Genomic DNA, 22360 nt, shown 5'->3' on the forward strand with positions numbered 1-22360 from the left:
TTAAAATTCCGGAGTCGTTGTCTTAATTATTTGCCTCCTTGTTCAATTAACTTGCTTGACATATTGGACCTAATATTGTGGGGATTCACAAGAAGGATGTACATTGTTTATGTCAAAAGATAAACATGAATCAACCTGCATTGGATACATATCGATATCAGTTTGTACTCGACGACACTATTTAATGTGTACCTAGCAACACAACAGTGACACAGCAATTGAACTAAATAACAGACTAAAAACATTTGATGGTTCTGTCAGCTTTGTGATTTTTATGAGCAATTTCATACTTTAAGAATAGGTTTTGCAATACGCTTCTTGAAGAAATCTTGACTTGTCATCTTGCTTCTACAGTTGTCTTCGAAGGGACGGTCACCTACACAATGGCAAGTGCAGAAAAGTGCAAACAAGGTAAATATATCCTTTGTTACCTATTGATGTGTTAGCGCCTGTGAACGTGTCTTTTATATCATCGCAGTCCTGCTTTCCAGTACAAATATCACTGCAATATGCAGATTTATGTAACTGGTTGCATTTGCTAATAATTTGCATCCACAGGTTACATGACATCCGTCGGGGGAATTAGATTTGTTTGTGAACAAAGTGGTTGTTAAGGTCATATGTGACATAATAATAAAGAAAGGGAACGGAGAACTACTCGCATGTTAGCTATACGAGTCGATTATTGCAAGCCTTATGGATAAAGGGAATGGAAATAAAAGCTGTGCTAGCCAAAAGATGTAATTGGCATGTTGGTATGAAGACTAGACAAACTAGATTGACAACTGAAAACAGACTTACAACCTAGCTAGCTATAACGAGGTATTTGGAAGGGAAATATTACATATTTTGATAAATGGAAGGGAAATTACAACATTGCAAGAGATAAATGGGATTACTAAACGAGATGCGATATATATATATATATATATATATATATATATATATATATATATATATATATATATATATATATATATATATATATATATAAAATAGAGAGAGATATATACAAAAGGAAGAGAACATTACAAACAGTTTTAGCTTAAGATGTAGTTGCAAATATAGATAAGATAAATATATATAAGTGAATGGAAAATAACACAGCTGATAAACAGAAGTGGTTGTTAAGGAAATACGCTGTATATGAAAAGGAAGTAATGAACAATTTACTTGGATGTTAAAGACACGTTATATACCTGTCTTCCGACAAATGGAAGGAAACATTGAAAACGTATCAGACGTGGCTGTTACGGGGAGGTAAAATAAATGCAGATAAATAATTAGAAGTGAAAATTACAACTTTGTTTGCGATGGCACGTGGCAATTATGGGGAACATGGGATATAGAGATATATGAAATGGGAACTCAAAATCTCTGCAAGCTAGATGAGGTGTTCGTTTAAGGAAGGTGACTTTTATGGGAAAGGACAAATGTTACGGACGCCTAGCAACCAAACATGATAATGAAAAAGACTCATTCAAAAGCGGAATATATCGTGCAATATTTGAACAAACTGAGTCAAAAGTAGATGAAATAAAAGTTAAAGTTTCATGAAGATTGCAGGCAAATTTAAAATGTTAAAATACAAATTTGGTGCGCATTGTACACCAGCATATTAAGTGTACGTAATAATCCGACAGTGAAATGAATGTGTAGAGTTTAGATTTGGTCTTGTCCTGAATACTGAAGGAAGGTTTAAAAAGACACCACATTAGTAACGGACACTGAAGAGGAAATATCGAGGTCAAGTCTACGTACATCGCTGACCATCCTACATTGTGTGAATGCATATATTGATGCAACAGTTTCTAAGCATTACATACAGCAGATCGACACTTTTAATATGAGGAAACAATACACATTGGGGCGCAATTTCGACATTTAAATTTGATGTTTCTTGGAATAAAGCATCGTTTTAATACAGTGCATTTTGAGTTAAGTATATATAGCAACATATTAAACAACATACTCATTTTGAATCCTTGCATTCAACAGCGTTACTCTATTCAAAATTGATTTATGTGACATAGATTTACATGGTCCGAAGAATTAAGTGGTACGTTTCGTATTTTAGTTCATTGAAGACTGGCCAAAATAATTGATAACAGTTGAATATTTATACATCTGGCATGCACACGTCTTCACAAGAAGAGAGATGATGACATTTCATGTTTACCGAAAACGACAAATGCAACTTGTTTGTAGCTACATTGTTTACTTTCCCATATGCAGCATACGTATTTGAACCATACAAATTACAGCAGCAAGGAAGCGTATCAGATAAAATTAACAGTAGTAAAAATGGAAGTGGCGCACAGAGACTTGCACCCAGATCTTCCCATTATTGTAGCATTTACATTTATACTGTTGTAAATAAAGAGTTATCTACATCAACCTACGCAGAAATGTATTGAACCGTAAGAATATAAGGAAAAAAATAATTGCATTTTCATATAAATCTTATCATTCATTGGATGAACAACTGAAACATCATCTCTTGTTACTGCTCTGCAAGGAAATGACATTCAAACCTTTTGCATTAAATCCTTCAAATATTTTTGGAAGATTTAATAATAATGATAATAATGAGGACATTGTTTAGCGCTTAATCTTTAGAAGCTCTAAGCGCTTTACAACATTAGACAACACCTATAAGATAAAACAAACATAATAATATTATTGCAAAAACAAACACCATGCTGAGAATATTTAAGGTAGGAAACGTTATTAGGTCTTTCAGTTTGTTCTTGCAGTCGAAATAAGTGAGTTTTGAGAACCCTCTTGAATGTGATCACTGTATCTTTCTGTCTAAGTTCAGTGGGAAATTCACTCCACGTTGCTGGGCCCTGGTATGCAAAAGAACGCTGTCCATATGACTTTGTTTTCATACTTGGAATAATGAGTAAACGATTGTCAAAAGAGGAGCGTAAGTATCTTGCTGGTGTGTACAACTGGGTGAGGTCGGATAGGTATGTTGGACTAGAGTCCGACAATGAAAAGTAGCACAGAGAACAAATTTTGTGTTTGATTCTGGATCGAATGGATAGCCAGTGTAGGGTACAGAGCAGCGGGGAGGTGTGCTCTGATCGTGGTACTCGAAGTATGATATGAGAAGCTGTGTTTTGAACTTTTTGAAGTTTCTGGAGAAGATATTGAGATGAGCCAGACAGAATTGAGTTACAATAGTCCAATCTTGAAAGTGCAAATGAACACATAAGTGTTTTAGTGGAATCAACTGAAAGATATTTGCGAATTGAGCTGATGCGTCTCAGCTCAAGATATACAGCCTTGCATATGTTCATGACATTTTGGTGCAATGTGAGAGTACTGACCACAGTAACACCTAGGTTTCGCACTGACTGTGTGAATTTTATGCTGGCGTTGCTGATAGGCATTGTTTGAGGTAAAGGATTTGAATGAGAAAGTCTTTGCATTGTGATCAGAATGGCCTCAGTTTTATCATCATTCATCTGCAGCTCGTTACACGTCATCCATGAGTTCACATCAGAAATGCACCTCTCTATACACCCCTTGGATGGTAGCATCAACTTCAGTTGGGTGGCTAGATTTGTATATTTGGGTGTCATCAGCGTACAATTGGTGAGACACTGGATGATGATCTATGACTCTTGAGAGCGACTGAGTGTACAGAATGAAGAGAACAGGTCCAAGAACAGACCCCTGTGGAACACCACAACATAGATCAACTGGGCTGGAGTGTATTCCATTTGCAGATACAATTTGTGTCCTGTTGACTAAGTAGGACTTGCACCACAGTAAGGGAGTATGATAAATGCCAAATACATGCTGGAGACAGTGAAGTAATATATCATGGTCAATTTTGTCAAATGCTGCAGACGAATCAAGGAGGGTGAGGGCAGTAATCTGTCCGCAATCAAACGCAGAGAGATTGTCATTAACTACTTTTAAAAGAGTAGTTTCAGTACTGTGGTAAGGGCAAAATGTAGATTGTACATTGCTAAAAAGACTTTGAATTTAGACGTGATACAAGCTGGGATAGAACAACCTTTTCTAAGATTTTTTATATGAATGGGAGATTAGAAACTGGGCGGTAGTTCTTTAAATCGTTATGGTCTAGTGTTGGTTTCTTCAGCAAAGGCTTTCCAATGACAGTTTTGAAAAATGATGGGAATTCCCCGGATGAGAGAGAGGTATTAATAACATCAGTTACTGAAGGCAATACTGGATCTAGGCACTCAAGCAGCAGTGATGTTAGAATTAGATTATGTTCACATGACTTTTGGAGCACTCTTTATCAGGATTGAACGTACGAAATCCATAGAGACAGGTTCAAATGCTGCTAATGGATGCCTCTCAAATGCTGTATTCCAGCTGTATGGTGACGACGAGTCAATTGAAATTGTGGTGTCAAACTTATCTCTAATGGTTTGTAATTTGTCACGGAAGAAATTTGCAAACATCTGCGGAAGTTCGACTGGAGAGAAGATAGTTGGAAGTGGTGTTGATTTGTTCCTTGACATTAGCTTCTTAGTAATCTCGAAGAGCTCTTTGCAGCTGGAAATTTCCATGATCTTAGTAGTGTAGTGGGCTGATTTCGCTGCATGGACTATATTTGTGACATTCTTCTTAGCGACTTCATATATTTGCTTATGAATAGTGAGTCTGGTGGAAAGCCAGAGCCTCTCAGCTTTACGGCGGTCTCTTTTTAGCAGTGCGAAGCTGGTCCCTAACACTGCTATACCATGGAGAACACTTTTGAATTAATACTCTGCACTTGGTAGCTGAGGCATGTTTGTCAAGCAATGAACGCAGACAGTTATAGAGTTGTTCTACGGTAGGAGGTAAGCAAGTTGTTAGGTTAGCTTGGATGTCGTGCGTTAGTTTGGTGTAAAAGTATGTAATATAACAATAAAAACAATACTAAATAAAACAGTAGCCAAAGAAATATCAACGGCACAAAATTATGCAAATATACTGGTATGGGGAAGTGCTTGGATTTCGTTAATATGCAAAATAAATGAAAAAGAAAAGGAACTATTAGCATATGGAGATGGTACAAACGATATTATGTAATGTAAATAATGCAACTTCATGAGATGGCTCTGAGATTATAAATAATATTCACTTTCAAACGAACACTGAAGTCAAATTTATGACATCCGATTGGCTAATGTCAACTCATTGACAATCTAATGATCCTATTTGTGTTAATTCTGAAGATTTCTTCAAAGCTAATTAATTAATCCTACGCTATAAAACGTTATCGATAGGATGGATAGAAATGTAAAATGATGTTTATTTGAGTACGACGTATTTTTTGGAAAATTAAACAGTGTAGAAATTGAGATTCAAACCACATAAATAGTTAAACTCTGCGTTTCTGTCGGCTATACCCATATCGAAAATAAATAAATAAATACATCTATAAATTGTATTCAAAACTCCCGATTCCTAAAGTAATTTAAATGTCCGGACCACCTGTGACTTTTTAAATGAAGCCAACATAACTTAAAATCCATTCAACACATAATAATTGCTCGATTTTGCATTGAGTTGGTGCGCAAAATAACTTAAAATCTTTTCCTCAACATAAATAATAATACAGGGTCATACTGTTATAAATTTAACAGTTTCTAGAGAGGTATCATCTGAAAAGATTCAAATTTACAGAACACAAAAAATATAATAATATCGAAATCAGCGTCGTAAATTTTGATATCAGGGTGGTTAAGAGTGTGTGATATCAGGAAGAAATTAATTAAGTCTTTAAAGTAGATAAATATACACATTTACTTTCGACTACATTTACAATTCTGTGATAATTAGGATTTACATCATCAATTAATGATGATTTGACCAAAACATAAATTTAAATCATGTCATGATGATTCTATATCATAAATAACTGTTTTAGATTTCAAGTCACCTTAATAGAAAAATCGGATAGCATTCAAGGCTGAAAAACGTTTCAGACTGTTGAAAATAAAAGCTGATGTTATGGAAGTATGGCATGATTGATTGTTGATAACGCCAATTGGTGGACATGCTTACTACTGTCTTGAAAGTCCAGTTTTATGCACCAATATCAATTGATGTTTGGACCAAATTAAACAAAAGAGAAAACAAAATAAGCCGAAAGGTTCACTTAAAAATAACTTTGTTTACTTTTGACAAGAACGCGAAAGAAATATTTCCGTACAAAATGTATCGGTTAATCATGTAGATTGCCATCAACAGCGTTACACGTTTTACACGTAATCATAAAGAACAAATTTAAAAAATGAAAGGATCTGTGGTGACAAGGTTAAATAAAAACTATGAAGACTTGAATGCTGAAGTAATTCACTCAAAATGAAAGCAAAAGACAGGTTTGAGTTTTACCATCGCTAACTGAGGAAATATACATGACTAACCTGAAACAAGGAAGGAAGAAAACTAATAAAACTATTCGATTATTTGAAAAGAGCAATGTTAGGATCGCCTAAAGGTAAAAGTATAAATAAACTAGGAAATTAAAATTACATTATATTATTTGCCAATGGGCATATTCCTACTTTAGGGAGAAAATAGTTTAAATCATTTAAGTCATTTTAAACGATACGTTAATTTACAAACTCAAAAGACTTATAGAGGAAGGTATATAAGGCATATTTTATGAAGAAGATTTCTCTATACAGGTTAGCAAGATGACATTGCAAAGTTGAATAAACATAATGAACAGAAAAAAGAGTAACTTGTAAAATGTAAAGATTTAAACGAATCATTTAACATTTTGAGGACTATCGGACTTAAGTATGGAACTCGAATAAATAATGTGTGTAAGACACACTTGGCCACTTTAGACGACTGTGCATAAATAGCACCAATAAGAAGAACCAAAACCTTGATTTTGTTTAAATACGAGTTTCTAGAATGTGATCGATTTTGAAAAACAGCATATTATAAAATTAATGAGTTACACATACACGGCAAACAAATTTGTATTATCACCAAATTAAAGGAACAAATAATTAAAACAACATCATAAGTCAAGGCCGATTGCTAAGGTCAAGTTAGTAATGGTTTAAGTCAAATACGCCGTGCATTAATTTGAATGGAGGTCACATAAGCATCACGTAGCGCTAGTAGTGCATTTGCTCTTTATAGCTATCACGCACGCCCTGATTGTTGATTGATTCAATAACCTGAGAAGGTCTTAACATGAATGTTTGAGTTATTTCAAAATAAGTTCCAGAATTGTTTAATGAATCAGATACTGTTGATTTGTTGAGTTCGTTGACACTTTATTATGCAAATACACGCGACACATATTATATTCTTCAATTTATGCCAATTCTGTAAGAGTCGTTGAGACGAAATAGTGATTTATTTATAATAATCGGTCGTTGGATATAGTAAAGTGGAAAAATCTTTAATTTAAACAGTCGTACTTTATAATGTGAATTTATTAAAAGACTTGAATATCTAATTATTTCTTTTCCATTAGGTGAAACCTTTTAGGAATTCAGTGATCTGCTTTCCTTGGATTACCTGAAGTAAAATCATTTCGATTTAGAATTGTGATTCTACCGTGCATGGTGTTATAAACTTTGGATAGTTTCAGGGTTAGTGTAAAATTGATTAAACATTTTTGGACAAATTGAATCCTTGGTGGGTTTTCCTTGCCTTATTACGTACTTTTAAGCCCCTAGACGTAACAAAGGGAAATATATACTGTATATTACTTGAGCATCATGAAAAAGATCTATTAAAAGAAAAAGATTCAACTGGATAAAGATGTTGGCAGTATATTTTTGTTACGATGTGTCATGGTGATCAAAATATGTAGTATCCTAGGATACACTTATATTTTACTAACGTCAAGTAATTTCTGAAACGAAATTCTACACTTTATTCAATTAATACTATAAAATCATTAAGGATGATATCAGTGATATAAGACATTTAAGAGACAAACGATAAGTGGCTAAACATATATGGAGATGAAGGTTTATGATGGCGAAGCTATAACGACCTAAAGAACAAATTTCATTGGATTTAAAAAACAAAATTGAGTTTCGATTCTTGGATCTACCAATTGTGACAAGGCTACTTTATGTCTTTCAAAGACGCATTTGCTTTGTTGGAGTATTTGAATTATTCCTTCAAGTAATTGACGAACGTGCTTCAAAGGAAACAATCGGAATACTTCTTTGGGACCGGCGTCCTATAAATTTACACGGACCTGTGAATGTTTTAGTGCATCAATTTGGCAGGAGGATCAGGTTGAATGGAGATACTGATGAATACTGTTTTTTATAAATAAAAAAAAAGAGGTTCGGGGTGTGTTTATTGCTTTGTCTTTAGATAGATGCCGATGGGGATGTGTAAATGACAGTACATCCTTCTTGACACCAGTGGTGAAAGCAATTGGTACGAAATCTCAAATAATCGGGAGGGTTTGATTTTCAATCGATGAGTAAATATGTATGCGGTGTTTGAATGGCAACGTCGTACACACAATTAAGTCAAGGCGTTCCTTACTGTTTGTCTAAAACTTGCACTTGAGGTTTATCTATTGGACTTATAAGCATTGCCACATTATGAGTATTTTCTGTGTGGTGCGATATGTTTTACTTTGGCGAAATCAACTTTGTAAAATGTCCATAATGTCCTTTTCGAGAAAACAAAAGTTTAATTTATCTTTGTATTCTCTCAAAGTCTGATATGACCCCGTCCGTTTTGCGTGGAATGCCTTCTACAAACAAAGTTGACTCTCTTTGACTTTCTGGAATTAACATGAGTACAGTGTAATCGTATTGCCACTCTTTGTAGCATCATGTGAGTCTTTGGGGTGGGCTATCAAAGGAATGTGATTTACGTTCGATCAAACGTTTGACAAATTAATTTTTGCCTAAAACGCTGGGTCGAGCAGTCAACATGCTAAACAGAATGCGTAGATACAAGTCCTGCCTACTGTGATGATCTAATTTTTCGTCAATCATTTTGAGAACAGGGAAAGATAATGAGACCTATGCAACTATGACTTTGGGGCTAAGAATTTTGAGATTAATGTCATCGAAAGAAGACATTATTATATATTTGATAGACGTTTAAGGTTTGCTCAAAAAGTGCAACAACAGCAAAATATTTTTTACATTTCAAGAAATTAAACACAAAGGAACATTAGATAAAACTGACACAGCACGTAAGTGGACTCAAACGAAAATCACCAAAGTTGCAAATAAACAAGTCAGTGTACAATATTCTCTATATATGTGTCTATTGTAAAAATCACTGTACACTCTTTGGTTTTCGTGTTCTAATATTTCTTCCTCTGTTTCAGGTTTTTCCTCTACCACCGTTTCTAAAATTGTCTTTAATTTCATGTTCACTTCTCGCACTGGCTTAGAAAACAATCAATGTCTTTGGCATAGTCAGATATTTCTAAAATCCAAGAGTCTAATACAATGCATATCCAGACTCGTAAATCCCTAAAGTAGTAAAATTGTTTGTGTAACCAATTGGCTAGATTCTATTCTTCGTACGTATACAACTTGGATAAATTTCGACGAATGTCTTCTTTGCAGGGAGTTACAAAACTTTTTGTGTATCAATACTCTCAACACTTTTAGGAAGAAAAAAAACGTATTTCGTTCACAGACAAAGTTTGGCGGTGATAACGCCTTTGCTGTATATGCTATTCACAAGTAGTCCAAAACGAACATGCTGATAAATACAATCGGAAAAAGGAGTTACTAACACAGACACACACACACACACACACACACACACACACACACACAACGCGTCCTCCTAAATGCAATGAAATGGTTAGTAGGTAGAGACAGTTCATTTTTAAAAAAAAATTGGTATTAATCCTGAACAGCGTCGCTTACTTCCTTCCTCCCCGTTGTTTGGTTGGAACACTAAAAACAAACGCCATGGCATGGTAAGGTCTTCAATTAGTCCAGAACAGCAATGTCCTTCTTTTGCCGAAATATTTACACTTTTGACACAGGGTATCTACTGGTACAGAGTGGAACAGAATTGTTTTATTCATTATTGAACCAACTACACGTCCAGCTTAAGGTGACACTTCTTTTAGAAGATCTTAATAATCTGAAATAATTATTTGATGTATTGCAGTTGTTGTTGTTGTTGTAGGGTTTAACGCTATTTTTCAGCACATCATAGGCTATATATGGCGGCCAGTATTAATGATGGAGGAAGAACCCGGGAAAACCCCTGAAAGAACCACCGACCCACGAGAAGCTACTGGCAAGCTTTCCCACATACCCACATTGGCTGAATCCGAGACTCAAACCCATGCAGACAGAGGTGAGGTGGCAGTGATCCGTAACGGAGAGCGCTTTAGACCACTCGGCCACTGTGGGCCCCTGTAGTATTGTACTATGCACATTCATTAACACATGGGTAGTCGACCAATGTCTATGCATTTTAACACTTTCAAAATAATTATCCTATGCAGTAAAGGGTCTAATTGTTCTACACAATTTATTCGAATCTGTAAGAGCTCATTCTAATGATTTCTCTTTGTTCAGGAGCAAAACTACGAATGTTATTTTGTACAGTATCCATGAGGAAAATAATCATATCCATCAAAGGAAAGGAGAATATCTGGCATGTTCAGAAATGCTGCGACTTAATTATCCCATTTGTGGATCTAACCCCCACAACTGCAGACATTGTAGTGATATGACTGAAAAAATTGCTAAAGCTGCGTTAAAATCCAAAAACACACATTTCATTTTCTTTCTTTCGCGACAGTATTTTCTCTCTTCACACCCACTAGCATTCAGCCGCCTTCAGCTGAATCAGTTAACAGGAACGTTTAAACGAAATCACGTCGCTTGTTGTATTTTATAGATCATTTTCGCTTTTATTGAAGGTAATCTTTGGTGTTCTGTAAAAAATAAAAACTATAGCTCACATGAATCTTCGGACGTGTTTAATATCCAAGGTAATACTCGTCGTATCGATAGTTAAAATGAAGCATATTTTTAAAGGAACACAATTATCAGTCAGCGTCTTAATATATTAAGAATTAATTTACCAGGAACAGCTATTAAGCCATATTATATGTCCACAAGTCATTAATTAAGCGGTGACATTCCTCAGGTATGAGTGTAAAAGTAATAGAGACTTTCAAAAACGTTGCATAATCGATGTTTTACTGCATATCATTAGCCAGTAGAGATAAATGTTATATGGACATGACAAAATCACATATTTTAGAATGTATTTAAAATAAAACGGGTTAAATATGTTTATAGACTCTTCAAGCAACCTGGTAGCATTATTGTCCGTGGATGTAGAAATGTTTTTTTTAAAAATCTTATGAGAAATAAATTACACTAGATTATTGGAGCAGAAATGGAAGGCCAATATCTTTGATAAGTAATTAGGTTAACGGTTTGTCTGCAGAACAAACTGGATTTACCCTGATCAAAGAAGTATATAGGGCAGAATAAAGTAAATAATTATGACATAGTGCAATATATGTAAGAAGGTCTTTCCTTCGGTCCGCTTTGGAAGCGCTATTCTCGGTTTCATGGAAATTTATTTAAAATTCATTATTTATTAGTTTTTCCAAATGGTTGATAGAATGGATTGAAATATTTTGAAAGGGATATTAATCAGTTTCTCACTGTGAACACTTAAAATGGTTTCATTTCAGGAATGGTTGGAGTTATGGTTATTCCTTATCACTACGCTTCCCATTTCGTATGCTAAGACTCAGTGAGATATGATTGGGATGAATCCTGAGATTAAAAAGGCATTCAAATTGATAATATAAAATAATTTATCCCAATAGTTAGTTTATACCACAATTATTTTATCTGCTACTGGAAAATCATTGAAAACTAACTTTGCTGTAATAAAGTTATGTGCTATGTTCATTGCCCTAACCATTAGCACTGGAAGGTTATGGCCTCTTGGGTTGAAACAAATCACAGGTACGTTTTGTGAGGAAACTGATAAAACTAATGGCATAATTAATCAAGCGAGACACAATTGAAGAAATTAAGCTTATGTTGCCCTAATTAACTAAGTACGTTTTCAAACATTTTGAAAAGCATTGTTATAAAGGATCTTTCTGGGTCTAATATAAATTACAAGATTATTTTTTTAACAAACAAATCAGAAAATATTATTAATAAACTTAATCAAATATGTGCTTCTGTTTCTAATTTCTTATGAGTTAAATCGAATGATAAAATAAAAAGGCTAATCTGTACTAAGAATAGTCTAAAGACCTATTAAAAATTATTAGCAGTTAAATATGATACGTTGACTTATTTGAATACAACTGATAAACGTTCAAGCTCAACAAGAACCAATCATATTTGATGGTTTTGTATATGGAATTCATTGTATGAAAATAATTCTAGAGACCTGAAGAACAATTTTCGAATGATGGTTTCTACATTTGTTTAATACAATAACAATTACATAGGCCTAAATCAAGGCCATTATTTTTAGGTATGTCAGCGTGGTTTAATGTTAGCCTTAAATTCTAAGATCACGCATTTTCTGTAAATTATTGTAGCGTAAATCAAACCTTATAACAGGCAATAATCAGTTTATTATTCTATTTTTCCCCTTACCATTTATCCATGCGGAATAATGTGCTATCAAAGAAAGGTTAAGAATTATTTCACAATACAAAACTATATTAGCTCTCAAGATACTATTATCTTATCTTCACTGAAGAAATATTCAAGTTAGTCAAGTTACAAGAAAAGAGAGGAGAAAAATAACCTACTTCCGAAAATATCGAACTAAGCTGCAAAATCTTTAATTTTTTGTGTGTTGTCTTGTTAAAAATAAGGCGATGTATAACAGAGGCACACTGTTGGATCAAATGGAAAAAGCAAACTATAATTTCCAAAGGACGAGGAGATTGTGCATTAAAAAAACGAAATTAAGATGGTATTGTGGTAAATAAAAAAATGGATCCGAGATAGAAATCAGAAAAGACTCGCATATGAATGTGGAAAAACATTCAACAGATGATCACTATATCTGCATAAGAGAAGGCAATTTTATACGCAAATGGCAATTGTAAACATTTTATTTTAGATAAATGGACTGTGAGTGCAATACACTAACCATTCCAGCACCTTACCATTGTCACAGAACTTAGTTTAATAAAACTTGAAGACGTTCAATCATACATCTTATACAATACTATATATGTTGTATTTTACACATTAATGTAGCTATCAGAAAATTAATGAAATAAGGTTTGCATCAACAATATCATCACTGTTACGACTCTACGGTCATAAACTAAGTAACAGAAAAGTTCAAAACAAACACGTTTTGTCAAAAGTAACAAACAATTTAATTGTCAAAGTTAGAAGTGAAATATATAAGAGGAACGTACAGTTTTATGCAGTGTATCCAAACTAATCATTATAATGGCCTATTTAAGCCCTAAATGTATTATACATTCTTTATAACTTATAAATTTCTAAACCAGATATGTAATGGTCCCCCAACAACCCTGACGTTGTTGTCAAAATGGCATTGTCCAGAATTCATGCAGATGATCTATAATAGTTCCAGAATAATAGTATAGTCCAAATAATTAACACATTCTATTTCCACTGAAGAGTCAAAACAAATGTTTATCCTATCGAATAATATTTAAGTACGACATGGAACATATGTAGACTAATAACAGAAACACTATAAGTGTAAATGACTCCAAAACAAATGAAACAGAGCACCCAGCTATTTCCTTATATACACCGTGTATTGCGACCGACTTCTACAATAGACCACGCGTGACAGCTCACACTACTGATTTTGCTTCGAATTGGGCTTATTCACGTGAGCTGGTGCAACCGATCAGAAGTTACAGAAGTATTCCATAAATTTCAAAATATCATCAGTCTCTTGAGATATTAAGTCACATGTGCCATTTAATTCAAGAACAAGCTTGAAATAATTGTACATGTAAATATGCCGTTTCTCTAAAGGAAGACCATACGTTCTCTTGTCTAATTTTCGTTTTTTTAAGTGAATCTATGCTGGTATTCAAAGAAACCTTTTCGATCGAAGCTATTCAATGTAAATATATTTGCCAAGAAATATTTTTCCAGCAAAAATACTTTGAACTAACATCACGTATCCATTACCCTGTGTGTAAGATATACATTCCTTTTCAATACAAATCTTGCAATTTTAATTGTAGGATAACTGACATAGTCAGCTATGTACGAACATATATTATGTTTCTTATTGTTATACCCTTACATTTTATTTGATAGCACACTATTCCACGGGGATTAGTTGATATGGAAAAATTGGACTAGTAAGCTAATTGTTCCATGTACAATGTTTGATTACTTTTATTTAAGAAGTGTGCAGATGTTGAAAGATAGTGACATGATCTTCGAATTTAATTATAGCGATGATTCTTTAAATACTATTGTCTTCTACACCACATATATCCTTTAAACACATTTAATTACAAAAGAAAGTATTACATATTTGTGAACCTGTTTGAACTGATAAGTGTTTCATATTAGCCGTATCCAAAACGTCTACATATCAGGAAGTCATAAAAAATTAAATTTTAATTATCCGTATAATATTCTTTAGTACAGACTAGTCTTTTCATCGTGTTGATCGATATATCTCTAACGAATGTTTTTAAAAGCAAACACTTTTCAGTACTTTTCTTCATAATAGTTTCTGATTTGTAATTAGTCAATTAGACCTAGCAAGACTCTTTACGCAAATAAGTTATCTTGGACCATTGTGATAACATAAGTTTGATTTCTTCTATATTTCTCGATCTTTAAATTGTATAAATGTTCTTAAAGAACAAGGTTCGATAAGGGCCAATGTTGGCCCCCTATGAAGGATAAATTAAAGTTTCTGAAAATATATTTAAGTTTTTTAATGCCTTATTTACTATTTATCTTCTGCAACATAAGTACATATGATATAAAGATTTAATGAAATAGGTGAAATAAATATAGATTTAATTTTGTTCCTAATTGGCCTTAGTCCCTTCAGAACTAAAACTAATATTTTGCCTGAATCGCACATATTTAAAGTCATCAAAAACTAGCAACGGAGTTGATAACATATTTATGCAACTATTTTAAACTTGTTGGATTATGTGCTGATCCCTACGCTTTTTTCTCTCACGACAGATTGGCGTTGCCAGTGAAATCAACTTAATGGTGTCACCTAATTGTTAATTTTTGTTTCTTTCAACTGACATTCAAAAGTTTCAATTTGTATGGGAGACTGTATTCTTTTCTTTGGAAGCTCTTCGCCTTTTGTATACCTCTTAGCTCTAAACAGAAACAAACGAAATATTTTGATGAAATAATCGAAATCTAGAAGAAACGCACAAAGGAATGAGATCAACAGCAACAGCAACAAAAAGTGCTGATTACGCCATTCTTGACCAAAAAGAATCATGAACACAAATACAAATCCACTTGTATTTTCTTATTGCTTTGATAATATTAAATTGCATTTATTATGTATATCTTGCCCTTCTATGAGTACCGTTTGTTTAACAGATATATAGGGTTATGCTACTGCCATAGTAATACACGGACCTGCATCAGGTTTCGAAGGAACATTTACTAAGGAAAGGGATTACACTACAAAATTTTAGGATGCATTTAATACAATAATTTGTATCTAATTGTTTTCCTCTGTACATGACATAGGTTGATATATCGGGAAGAAGCAAACATAAATTTCCCGTTCCATATCTTAACATCAGTCATAGTAGAATCAATTTTCTCGTGTTTCCTTTAATATTTGAGAGGATTAATACTTTCGAAATAAATCGATCTTGGGATTATTGTAAATTCATTTGACTACAATTTGGACACTGCCATTGTGATTCCTCAAGACTTTTAGCACATCTCCACGTTCCGGGCTATCAGTACATTAGTATATGCAAGACTGGAATTCATTCTGAACACTACTGGAATTCATTCGAAATATTATATACATTTGGACCTGTGATCAAACTTTCAGGACTATTTGGGAATTAATTCACAATACTGTGAGTTTTTTAAATTGTAGTCTAGGGATATAAATTATTTCTTAAATTATACAAACCTTGTTGGTCTTTAGTTTTTTCTCTTGTCTTATTTTAAACCATAGAATAGTAATAGAAAATCGGAGCCTCGTCCTGATTACGAATTTCTTTAAAATAATTAAGACAACTTCAATTTCTTTTATGTACCTATTATTTTGATTTCATATATTTAAGAAATCTTAATGAAACCAACAAGCTTTAACAATGTCATCAAAAGTGGACAAATAAATTAATTCCTGCTTTAACTACAAGGAACGATGAATAGTCAAAATCAGGAAACAGAACGCGAAATAAAATTGCAGACAGTGGAAAATGAAAGTTTGAGAAGAGATAAAAATTGCAAATGCATATATAAATTGAAGAGAGGAAAGTACAAGACGGAGAAGAAAGGGAAATTCAATACATATTAAAATAAATAGAGTTTGCAAGCTGAAAGCATTACGCTCTTTACACACAAGTTCAGGTTCTGAGGTTCCCACAATATAAGTGTTAGTGTTATCTTTTAAAGACAAGTAAGTATATCAATTTAATCCTCATTTTAAGAAAACTCAAAACTCGACATTATCAAGAGAACATTGGTATAGTTACTGGCAAAACTAGTAAAGTATGCACTTCACAGTCAGGACAAGAAATTGCTAATTGTGGTGCAGTTAAATAATGTATTGCGTAGGTTTATGGGTTGGTCCCTTGCGCAAATGGACAAATGTTTAGGAACTGCAAAGAAGAAACTGGACAGCCCCATGTTGAGTTCGGAAAGGAAAAAGAACAACTATAGGATAGTTGGTGCTCAGCCAAGGTTGAAAATCAAACATCTGATAAGACTGATCAGAAATCCTTATCTGTAGTGATGAAACGCCATGAGATTTGAGTTTCCTAAAAATTAAACAAAACAGAAAACAGAATAAAGACAATGTTATTAAAAATGATCTTGTTTGATAAGAGGTCAAGGTCACGGAAATTTATTGAAAGTAATACATTGGTTTCGTCATACAAACCTCAGTCTTAATTTATTGTGTAGAATTATGAACAATTCGTGTCGAAACGATCTAAACAACATGTTGCTGATTCTGCCAAACCTATCCCTATCAACATATTAGGGGCACATGAGCTTCACAGAGTCTTTTATTATCATGTACTTTGAGTTTATCTGAAAAGTCGACCTTTAATGAAAGTGTTCGTATTCAGTTAGTGAAATTCGGCATTGTTAATGTTCCTCTCCGTTGAACTCTTAGGAATGAGAGAATTTGGAATAGCTTTGTCTTTCTTCTGTTGCTTATATTTTAATTTATAGCAATTATAAATAACGTGCCCTATTTGCTTGCAATAACTTTATGTAGGACTTATCTGAAGTTATTATTCCTATAAGTTGTGCCATATTGATATTTGGAAGTACTAGTATGACCCTGAGATGAATTATCACTAAGAACCTGCTAAGAGGAAACCTTATTGAGAAACGAAACTTTCGGAGTCAATGCATATTCGTCCGCTATACGAGCAGCATTAACTAACGTTTCAACACATTGCTCATCAAGATATGCCTTGCCATTACCATCGTTGCAATTATTGGACTCTTCGAATACATTTAGTTTTGTAAGGTTCTTAATCTAATTTAATATTTTTGCAAGAAATCCGTCTATAAACAGTCGTTTGGTTTCCAATGCAAATCATTTTGGTCAGTTGCTTTTCTACGATTCCTAAATCTTTTGTCGATATGACTCGGATACTCATAACGCTTCAATTCCAGATCATAATTACCACTGGTTCTCCTGACAGTGAATTATAGACGTCACGAGCTTAGCCAATACATACACTTTGTAGTAACAATGTAAAGTGCTCCCTTGGCCATTTCACTGTCATGTGATGTGATGTGATTAGGATTTTTAAAGTAGCTTTATCAATTTTTCAGTCATATTACTATAATATATGCAATGTTGCAGTTTATAGTGATGTCTAGCACTATAGCATCATGCCGCAGACATGTAGCATGATATCCCACCCAGTCACATTATCCTGACACCAGTCCAACCAGTCATAACATTAACCTCATAATGCTGAATGCCAAGCGAGGCAGCTGTTAGTACCATTTTTATAAGTCTTTGGTATGACTCGGCCGGGGATCGAACCCACGACCTTCCGCATCCGAGGCTGACGCTCTAACGACTATTCCACCGGAGCGGTCTGGACATTTCAAAGTTCAGCAATTCGTTTATAATGTTGAAAATAGTTATATGCTTCTAATTTTAAAAGGATGTACTACCTAATAGTTTTGCGAACACCAAAACGTTAATTTCCATGAGTGGAGTGCTTTTTGTGCCATTTACAAATGTTTCAATTTCAATTGCATTTCCATTTCTTCTTCTTGCATTTGCATTTTTAATATGCATTTCTCTTTATTCTTTGTGGTTTTTCGTTTGCATTTCTCTTTCTTCTTTCTGAATTTTCATTTGCATTTGTCTCTTTTTCTTCTTTTTAATTTTGGAATTCCGTCTTTTCCTTTTGAGCCTTCAGTTTCTTTAATTATATTTGCATCTGAATTTTTAATTTCAATTATAGAACTTTCAGTTCAGAGCCAGGTTGAAGTTAACAATCTAAACCCAAAGCACTTGTATCAAACATATTCTTTCCCACTAAATCTTCAAATAATTTTTTTTTATTTCCTGTTTTGACAAATATGTTTTTTGTACTGGCTTTCAAACTCCAGCAAATTGTAGTTCTTGAATACCCATGGTCGGATTAGACACAAACCTCTAAATTATAGATGCTTTTATGAAAGGTTGATGGTCTAACTATGAGATTTCAAAATACTAGGGGCTAAGAAACATTCGGAAATAAAATGAATTAAAATTTCAAAATCAATCGCGGACAAGCCCCCAATTTCATTTAGGACATTATGGTCCTAAATTAAGTATCAGTAAGAAGGCAAACCAACATGTTTTCTAAAACTGAACACAGAATTTAATTCTCTCAGTTATAAAATGAACATTTAAGAGGGATGTACAGTATTTTGAACAAATCCAAACTAATCCCAAAACGTTCTTCACAATCAAACGAATCCAGTGTTGAGAAACAAACTACAGGAATATGCTAATCTGCCAACAGACTTGATGTGTCGCAATGGCATTGTCCCAAACTTCTTTGAATAAATTCACAATAACCACAAATTAGTATTTAAGTCCAAAGTCGAAAGTCATGGTGCACTTTGTAATTCTGTCGAATAATCCATATATATAGTTTACTCTCAAGTTATGTCAAAACACAACATCAAAGACATCTGAAGACTGATAGTAAAACATGAACTTAAAAAAATAAGAAGATAGGAATAAATTAATTGAACAACTCTCGTCCTTACATCCATGCTACGGATGTATTACTATTCTAAGTCGCAATACGTTATAAGTGACCTATGTCAAAATAACCCACGACACAACATAACTAACTTAACTGATCTGTCCATAATTGAGAACAGGAGATAGGCCTACCTGACTAATGTCTTTTATCATATACAACAAATCACACAGCTAATATTTGGCTATGATTATAGATTTTGTACTATATTGTTATTTGTTTTAGATAAACATGTTTACTTTTGTTTGATTTCAGGATATGGATATTACCTTTGTTAACTCCTGGTGTACCTGTTGTTTTAAACGTTATTTTACTAAATTGTTTGTAAGAGACTCGACGTCTTATACACCTTTGAATTTTCTGGAGATAAATGTTACGGGAAAATGACCCTCATCCTAGCTTTGTTATTGTTTCGTAGGTTTTACATCGAAACAGATATTCTTCATTCCATATCTTAACATCGGTCTTATTAAAATTAATTTTAGCTGTATTTAAGTTAGTATTTGAGAAGATTTATTTATTTAAATTATTCACTGGAGTAACAAAGTGCTCAGTAATACTTTCGGATTAAATCACTATTTTAGGATTATTCAATGACATTTTGGATTACCTCATTGTGATATATTAAGATTGTTAACACATCAACAAGTGCCAGTATATTGGAACAGCAGTACATTCGAGATTGGAATCACTCTGAATACAACTAAAATTCATTTGGAATAATCTATGCTTTCGTACTTGTGATATGACTTTTAGTACCATATAGATATATATTAACATTACTATCAGCAGTTTCTCTTTCTATTCGATCGAGAAAAAAATCATTTGTTGAAGTTTACAAAACTTATAAGCTTCTCGCTATTTTCTGTTTCTTAGTCTACGACCATACAGTCACAACAAGAAAGTAATGGAAAAGCTAACGCTTGCTAGTGGTAGTATAGGATAATTATTATATATTATTTCTTAACGTTCATAATTTATAAGAACCACAAAAATGTTATCCCATAAACTATTGAACTGACAGTTGCTAAGCTGTTCCAAAGTATCATAATGACATCATACATTTTATAACGTCACTTGTTATCAAGAGTCTAAGTTTCCTGCAATGTATTTGATATCCAAGTGTAAATTGTTACCTAATAACTCAGAAAGTCGACATTAATTCATCCGGACCATGTTTATTTTGTATGTGAATAGGTAAAAATGTACACTTCGATTATTTCGCAAGAACGATTTTTGAATTATACAGTATGACTTATTATTAGATGCAAAATTAATTCACTGGATTATCTTAATTGTTAAATTCACTCGTATATATTGATAGCATCAGTCATGTCGTCTGGCTTAATGACGCAAATCTGCTTATAAAACATGTCAAACAGTTCTTAGATTTGGCTTCAATTTCTGCTTTTAGACTCGGAATTTTGTTTAGGTTCATGGCTACAGCCAGAGGAAAGGTTATTTTAGATAATTCCTGATTTAATTGAAAAGAGCAGAAAAATATTCGAGAAACATTATTTAAATTTCCAAATATTTAGGTAAATGTATTAGTGGACTTCAAAATGGATATATTTATATCGATTGTAAGAAAATAACCATTTCATCTTTAATTGATTTGAGTTTTCTACACGATCATAATCTTTAATTTCTATAGCCTATATAAATTAGTTTCACATTTGTAGGCACTGGTCAACCAACCACATCAACATCGACAAAACAGGCTATTTTACCAAGCATGTCAATTGATGATGCTGACCAGTCAAACAAGAATACCCCTGTAGAAGCACAGTTGGACATGACAATGTTATCACAGCTGAGAGTAGACGATAATATTCAGTCTCCGAATCAAATCGGTGACGAGTTTTCTGGTCAGGTGGACCCCATAACCGTCAACAGTATGGTTCAGGGAGAGACTGGATATAATTTGACTTGTGGGTTTTCGGACCCCAGTTTTGGAAAGACTGCCACTCCAATCCAGCACCCAAGGTCAGATATAAATTTTTTTACTAATTAATTTTCTTGAGCATCAATTATTGAGATCTCGCACGAGAGAACGTATTGTTTTTAGATGGATAAATGTTTACTGGGTTGTTTCGTCAAATGTATGGACTACTGCAACACCGATAACAATATCATTCATGAACCATAAAAAAAATATACAGAGAATTATCGTTACAAGTAAAGTGACCAACTAAGCAATCAGTGTTCACCCTAATTGTGAGATAGCGTGACTTTTGTAATAAACACATGTAACTATTGTTATATGTCAATATGTTGCCCCATTTTGTATCAATACATTCTAAAAACATTTGGATCTTTTGAAGGAGAACGTGCCAAAGTTGACAAAATTACATTAGACAGACATATGAACTTTTGTAAACGATATTTATGTTCAACTATGGATTAACCAAGTAGACGCTTTTGCTATATTTTTTGTTTCAATCGTCTTGGCACATCTTTCTCTTTTTCACTTTCGATTCTTCTGACCAAACTTTATAAGCGGGTTTCAAGATAAATGAAACTAGGCCAATTAAATTTGGATGGGATATTTGTATTATTCTTATTTAAAAATGCACGTCAAATCATTTTACATATCCTAAATCTGTTTAGGCGAAAATTTATTGACAAATAGGGAAACATCACTAAAATGAAATTTGGGAGACGTGTGTGTATGACGGTTTTAAATGTTGAGGGTAGTTAGGAAGTTTTTAAAATTTATATAGTTTTCTTTTTTTTCTGTTTAGTTTTGGACTTTTTTGACCGAAACCTTGGTATGACGATTAAACAAAACACGTTGCATATATACGTGTTAAGTTGTATATGCATATAAGTGTATATATGGATGACATAAATGGGTTTGCAGGCACTTTATGACTTTCTCAACGCTCCTCAAAAGTTCGGACATTGTGCAAACCTGTGTAAATTATGCTAGAAGAAGTAAAC

At 33.4% G+C, this 22360-nt stretch overlaps 1 protein-coding gene across 1 annotated transcript in view; it reads left to right on the top strand.

Annotated features, from left to right (window-relative positions):
• Positions 1-218: 218 nt before the first annotated feature.
• LOC149780175 (uncharacterized) overlaps positions 219-22360 on the top strand; it is a 31497-nt gene continuing 9355 nt past the window's right edge. The window contains exons 1-2 of the mRNA XM_089936182.1: positions 219-411; positions 21100-21403. Coding sequence (XP_089792308.1) covers positions 384-411; positions 21100-21403 — 332 coding nt within the window. The 5' untranslated portion in view covers positions 219-383. The remainder of the gene's footprint in view (positions 412-21099; positions 21404-22360) is intronic.

The sequence above is a fragment of the Sinohyriopsis cumingii genome, chromosome 16 (assembly GCF_028554795.1).
Source record: "Sinohyriopsis cumingii isolate HCF-2022 chromosome 16, ASM2855479v2, whole genome shotgun sequence".
NCBI lineage: Eukaryota > Metazoa > Mollusca > Bivalvia > Unionida > Unionidae > Sinohyriopsis > Sinohyriopsis cumingii.